Below are 7,282 nucleotides of genomic sequence, written 5' to 3'. Positions count from 1 at the left end.
AACAACTTTATTGAAGAAATGTTGAATAACATTTTTATTGAAGATAGAAAATGTTTAACTCTACAAACTGCAAGTTTTAGGACATACAACCCAACAAACTCCCACTTAGACTAAAACTCCAATGGATAAATATATACAATGTTGAGTTCAATGAGAGAAAACAAAAGGAACAAATACCCATTGTTTCTCCCACTTGCCCTAGTAAAAAGTATCTCGTAGTCTTAGTCCCACTAGGTGACCCTCGAACACTTTAGCCGGGAGGGTCTTTGTAAATAGATCAGTTGAGTTATCTTGTGAGGCTATCTATGTGACAATCACGTCTCCTTTGTGTACAATCTCCCTGATAAGATGGTACTTTCGTTTGATGTGCTTTCCACGTTTATGGCTTCAAGGTTCCTTTGAGTTTGCAACTACTCTACTGTTATCACAGTATAAAGTGACCGACAGGTGCATATTTGGAACCACTTCCAAGTCAGCTAGGAACTTTCTGAGCCATACTGCTTCTTTTGCTACTTCTTTTACTGCTTCACTTGCAGCTACATACTCAGCTTCCATTGTGGAGTCAGGAATACAACTTTTTTTGATACTCCTCCACACTACTGCTCCTCCATTCAAAGTGAATACTGACCCCGAAGTCGATTTCCTTGAATCAATATTGGTTTAGAAGTTAGAATCAGTATATCCAGTAAAGATCAGATCTTTAGCACCATACACGAGCATATAATTCCTCGTTCTTCAAAGATACTTGAGAATGTTCTTAACGAAAGTCCAATGATCATATCCTAGATTGGACTGAAATCTGCTGACTATTCCGATTGCATATCATATGTCAGGACGAGTACACAATATGACATATGTTACGCTTCCTACTCCTAATGCATATGGAATTTGTTTCATAACCTCAACATCTTGAGGTGTCTTAGGACTTTGTTCTTTAGACAGATGAATTCCATGTCTAAAAGACAACATTCATTTCTTAGAATTTTGCATTTTATATCTAAACAACATCTTGTTTATATAAGATGTCTAAGATAATGCTAAAATTTTGTTCTTTCAGTTCAGATCTATTTGGATCCCAAGAACATACTGCGCTTCACCCAAATCTTTCATTTGGAATTGCGTAGAAAACCATCTCTTGATGTAAGCTAGAAATTTTACTTCATTTCCTATGAGTAGAATATCATCAACATATAGAACCAGAAAAGAAACAATTTTGTAATGATTTCTTGTAAACATAAGGTTCGTCAACATTTTAGTCAAAGTCATAAGATTTGATCGCAGTGTCAAATCTTATATTCCAGGATCCATACGCTTGTTTCAATCCATAAATGGATCAGTTAAGCTTACAAACTTTTTTCTCTTGACTCCGTTCAATAAATCGTTTTGGTTGAGACATATAGATACTCTCCTTAAGATAGCCATTTAGGAAGGTTGTCTTGACATCTATTTGCCAGATTTCTGTATCATAAAATGCAGCTATGGACAAGAGTATTCTAATAGACTTTATCATGGTAACCGGAGAGAAGGTTTCTCCATAGTCCACCCCCTCTCTTTGGGTAAACTCTTTTGCCACAAGCTTAGCTTTGTAGGTCTGTACCTTTCTAGCTTGGTCTCGTTTTCTCTTGTAGATCCACTTACAATCGATCGGTTTTACCCCTTCTGGTTGATCTACAAGATCCCTGACTGAATTGAAGTACAATCACTCCATTTCAAGATCCATGGCTTCAACCCACTATTCTTTATCCACTATCTTCCATTGCTTGTTTGAAAGTTAATGAATCCTCTAAGCCATCATCAGATATGATGACTTGAGTTTCAGTTAAACCTATATACCGATCAGGTTATTACACAACCCTCCCACTACGTTGAGGCACTCTCAACTCTTGATAAGGACGTGGAGTACTAGTTTATCAACAACTCTTGTTGATGGACCTACGCGATCTACAACTCTTGTTGATGATTTGTCATTTCTCTAGTCATTTCATTTATTACTAGTCTACTGCAAGGTTGGTGATTCTTGATGTCGTCTTCCTCTAGAAAAGTTGCATTTGTCGATACAAATACTTTATCTTCCTGAGGATCATAAAAGAAACTACCTTTTGTCTTTTTAGGATAATCTACAAATAGGCATACCTTTGAACGATGTTCCAACTTATCCATCTACTACAGACTATTTAGGTTATCACTTAAAACATGATTCATATGTATGTCTCTACATACATGTTTAAGTTATGAGATAATCATGAAATAAAATATCATATATTTTACTAAATAAACAATGAGTTTGTACATAACATTTACAAACTATAGGACCCTACGAGATTTAGAGTATCAAATCCAACAATCCCTATACCGATTAAAATAATGATATAAAAGTCAATTCCATTTAGTGAAAGTCTATCATTGATAGCCACTGCTAAAAGCTACCTGTGATGACCACTAATAGAAGCTATCAATGATAGCCACAACTATCAGTGTATTCGTATATCGGTGATTTAGGTATATATCAATTATGAATTATATTAATGATATTGGTGATATGACTTAGGTAAATACCAGAGATGGTCACTTATAGACCTCTCACTGATAGACTTCTATCACTTACAACTTTAAATGTTAATTTTTGAAAGATGATAGTTTCCTTTCAAAAGTTGATAACTACTTATAAAAATCTATCATTGATATCCACTGATAGTCTTAGATGTTAATATTTTAAGTTTGATTCCAATTGATCAATGTGTATGCCATTGATAACTGATAGCAAATTGAAAGGAGTATTACTATTTCAAAGTTGTATTAATATTTCTCAAATCAAAAGCTATCACTAATAGCAACCATCAATGAAAGTAGCTAGTAGTAGCTCTCAGTGATTATCTGTAACTATCACTGATAGTTGTTATCAGTTGCAACCACTGATAGATGCTATCAGTGATAGCTTTCAACTTGAGAAAACTGAAAGAAGAAGCGCGAAAGGGTGGGTTGCGTGTGGGCTTCTAATCATTTACCTATATAGCTATCATTGATAACTGCTATATAAAAGATCCAATGACTTAGTTTAGTTTTTAAAGTTAAGTAAGTCTCATAACTAAGAGTTAATAATAAGTTAAATTTAGGGAAATTTTTATAGAAAAGATGTCAATAGTTCTCTTATTTTTCTATTTTTGGAAATATCATTAAATTTATAATTTTAAAAATTAAGAGGTGAACGTGAAAGGAAAGACTTCCGTTGTGGAGTCTATTAATATTACTCCCGTTTAATTTAATGGATTAATCAGTTCCCTTGTGTCAGGGTGTATTGACCTCGATTCTTGTGTTCATCCCAATTTGCCTTTTTTATAGATCAATTCCCATGGCGATTCCCGCTCTTTCTCCTTCGCACCCTCACTCTGAAGACCAAGAAGAAGAAGATCCAATGTCTCCTGTTCAAAACCCCAATTCCATGGACCAGCAACAACCGGGAGAAGGAGTGGTGGAAGCAGCAGTAGAAGAAGAACAGAACCAGTCCGATCCGCCTCAAACTTCTGAAACCCTAACCCTAGAACCACCCGATCCCCAACAAAACTCCCCACAAGCGGACCCGCAAGATTCAGAACTCCAACTCAATGAAAATTTCAATAACGATCATGATCCCAGTGACCAAGGTGAGTCTCCTGCTCTTTCTCCTCGAATCGCCGATGTTAACGCGTTGGTTTCTTCCGCCTGTGTTTCTCGACGGGTTCCGAAGCGGAAGAAGTTTTGGATGAAACGGAGATTTCTCCAGGAGAAATCTCAGAAGAAGCTTGAGATTCTGGTTGATACTTTCAAACCCATTCCCTTTGTTCCTGCTAAAAATCTTGATTTCTCTAGTCATGAGAGGCTTTTGAAGCGATTGGGGTTGTGGGATTTTGTTCATATTAAGTTTGATAGGCCTTTGCGACAAGATCTTCTCATGCAATTGGTTGCGAATTTTAACAACAACCAGAGGTGTAGTTATGTTAATGGGAATAGAATCAGGGTGAATCGGGCTGATTTGGCTCGTGCCTTGGGGTTGCCGGTGAAGAAAGCGACGGTAGTGGAGAATGGTGAGGAAGATCCTATTGCATCTGAGGAATCGATTGCTTTTATTGAGGATTTTGTGTCCAACTGGTTGCTTTTACACGAAGATACTTGGATGATGCCCAATGAGATAATGAATTGGACAAAGGTGATCAAGGATGGGAACTTTGAGCGGGTTGATTGGGCTGGTTTGATTTGGTTTATGGTGGAAAAGGAGTTGGTGCAATCTCCGCAATTGGTGAATTGTTACTATGCTTCACATTTGCAGTGTCTGATCCAGTCACAACGGGAAGATTTATTGAAGGAAGAAGCGCCTAAGGTCGAAGAGGTTGAACACAAGGAGGAGGTCGAGCAGGTACCTGGGCAGGGAGAGGAGCAAGAGCAGGAGCAAGAGCAAGAACAGGAACAGGACAGAGAACAGGATGATGAAGATGGGGTTTGTAATGAGAGTCCAAAGATAATAGGGAATGATGACTCTATGGTTAAAAAATTGGAGGAACACACTATTGAATTGAGCCTCGGACAAGACAATGTTGAGAAAGTTGATGTTCATAAGGAGAAGGATAGTCTTGGGGATACGATGGATTTAATGGAAAGCAAAGCAGAAGAAGAACAAGAGCAAGAACAAGAAGAACAAGGTCAGTGGCTTTTGGATGGAAAAGGTAGAGCCCCGGAGCTTCTGTTCAGGAGGTGTAATACAAATGAATTCAAGGAATTTGATTTTGGGGATGAAAAGAAAACAGAATTAGAAGAAGGGGATGGTCAAGGAAAAGAAGAGGAGGAGGAGGAGGAGGAGGAAGAAGAAGAAGAAGAAGAGGAGGAAGAAGAAGAGGAGGAGGAAGATCAGGAAGGTGAGTTCCGCCTGTTGCCAAGGAATAATTCTATTGATGGATTTCCTTCAAGCCAACTTATTCAAGAAATGGAGACAGAGCCCATTAACTTTAACTCAGAGTTTGAATTACATGGTCATTCATCTGCTGAATTTCTTCCAACCAGAGATGATAGCAGAATGAGTTCTGGTGGATGCATACCTTTTGTTAATAGCAACAAGAGAGTGATCGACTCTGATATTGACAACCCAGCTCAGTCTCTTAATGGTGGGAACAAAAGGTTAAGGAGCGAAGGTCCACTTGACTATGATAAGTGTATGGATAACGTACAACAGTGGCTTGATAAAGCAAGGATGATGTACGCAGAGAAAGATCAGGTTCATCAGCAGGCCACCATGAATCAGCAATACTTGCTTCACGAGCTGCAGCAGAGAGAGGCCTTTATTGAACATTTGAGAAAGACAAAGTTTGAGGAGCAACAGAAGATGCAGTCTGATATTTACCGGCTTGAGCGTGAGCTCTATGTGATGGGAAATTTATTAGATGGCTACAGAAGGGCATTGAGGGAAACGCACAAAGCATTTGCAGACTATAGAACCCGGTGCCCACAAGCTGACGAACCACTCTACAAAGATGTTGCTGGTTCTGGTGGTCTTGTTCTAAGCACCATGGAACTGGAAAGGATACGATTGAAGCAGGCAGAGGAAGATAGACTAAACCGCATAGTTATTGAGAAGAAGTTCAAAGCCTTGGAAGACAAATTTGTTGACGTATTTCATGCTCATCTGCAGCAGGTTAGTTCATTGGATAGTAGGCTGCTAGATTTTGGAAATGAAGTGAAAACTCTGAGGGAATCATTGGCGAATAGGAAAGTTCCAGCAACTTCAGAACCCATTTCAAATGAATGATGCAAACCCCAGGATTCACTGTGTATAGTTAACTTTGAATCATGACTAGCTTGCTTCAATGGTGTTCTTTTTAAGTTTTGTATTTCTGTTTGTGCAGATTCAAACTGGAAAGGTAGTCCATTTTTATTTTATCGGCAGATTACGGTTATTCTAAAAGTTTATGACGTAATATTATTCTTGTTGCATGTATGATCTGTCTTTCCTAGAGAAGCCGCTATGGCCTGTCTGCTCTCAACTTGTTGATGTTGATCAGGATGCTGCGACTTGGCACTTTCTACACACAGTGTTAATCAAATTTTATTTTGATTGGTAGTTCAAATGTTTGGGGGATAAACTTGTTCTTTTAACATTGCCTTCCCACCTCCCTTCTCTTGTAAGAGTCTATTTTTGCTTACTAGGGAAGGGTAATTGGTGACATCGAAAACCAAAATTAGTGATAGACTCCTGATTCTTCATTAGTCCTTTGAAAAGCTGAGACTGAGACTGAACCATCGACTTTTGAGATCTTAATTGGTGTATTATCTACTAATGTAGGCTTGAGTTGGTGGTGCAAGCTCGTGTGAATGTGTGGATCACAGCTGTGGTCATTTGTTTGTGGTATAAATGAAGGATGAAAGTACATTTTGTCTTTATATTTTGGTTTTGATGATAGTTTGAGTTATTTTCTGTATTATAAACAACACGATTAAGTATCTGCATCGAAAGAAGACCAATTAAAGATATGCTATTTAGGGTCCGTTTGGATTGACTCGAAAAAAAGTGTTCAAAAAACTCATTTCTATTTAAATATTTTTTTATAAAAACTGATTAAAATGCAATTTAAAAGTTAACACTCAAATTTCTTTTAAGATGACTTATTTTTCTAATAATTTCATGTTCACATGTGAGGAGTTGGTACTGGAAAGTCTCTTAGGATTTGATTCTGCATATGCAATGGGGTATAATTTTCTTGAATAATAGCATATAAGCAACAAAATTAAATCCAAAAAGCTAGTTTTCAAACACATTTTGACGCCATGAACAAAAAAATGTGAATTTTAAAATCCAGAAAATTAAAATGAAATGGTTATAAAAAATTCTTACTACTTGTTACTTAACCACATTTTTTAAAAGAAGGCAGCCAAAGGCAGAACGAATAGACCTTCTACTCTTGCACAGAGTCTCTTACTCGCCAAGTGGATTGACAGCAAGCACAGCTTGATCTCTGCATTATAAGTACCTCCTTCTTCCATATGTTTGTTCAAAGCCAAGGCTTAACTTCCTCTCAAAATTCAAGCTATAGGAAAATTGATGGTAGACCCTTTTTACCTAGTTAAAAACAACTCTCCTTCAACACAGAAATATATGACGGTCGTGGTACATTGCCGAACGACATGGCGGCAATACTTGCTAAGAGCATTTTAGAGTCCTTTTTATCCATTAAGTTTTTCTATCCTAAGAGAAGAAAACGTGATCAAAGTGACTTTTTCTAACTCTTTTTTAATATTTCTTATACTTCACCTCCAACGA

The 7,282-nt window shown here is 37.4% G+C and overlaps 1 protein-coding gene across 1 annotated transcript; it reads left to right on the top strand.

Annotated features, from left to right (window-relative positions):
* The first annotated feature begins 3,214 nt into the window (after positions 1-3,214).
* Positions 3,215-6,107, top strand: LOC120088193 (uncharacterized). The gene has a single exon (XM_039045311.2). The coding sequence runs from the start codon at positions 3,350-3,352 to the stop codon at positions 5,771-5,773; it is 2,424 nt and encodes an 807-aa protein (XP_038901239.2). The 5' UTR covers positions 3,215-3,349; the 3' UTR covers positions 5,774-6,107.
* Positions 6,108-7,282: the final 1,175 nt, after the last annotated feature.

This window comes from Benincasa hispida, chromosome 10 (assembly GCF_027475165.1).
Source record: "Benincasa hispida cultivar pf3 chromosome 10, pf3_genome.v1.1, whole genome shotgun sequence".
Classification (NCBI taxonomy): Eukaryota; Viridiplantae; Streptophyta; class Magnoliopsida; order Cucurbitales; family Cucurbitaceae; genus Benincasa; species Benincasa hispida.
The sequence above is the reverse complement of the archived record's forward strand: the minus strand, read 5'-3'. Positions and strand labels throughout refer to the sequence as shown.

Bases quoted from the DNA above. Each gene is read 5' to 3' on its own strand.
- LOC120088193 (XM_039045311.2), top strand. From the start codon at position 3,350: ATGGCGATTCCCGCTCTTTCTCCTTCGCACCCTCACTCTGAAGACCAA.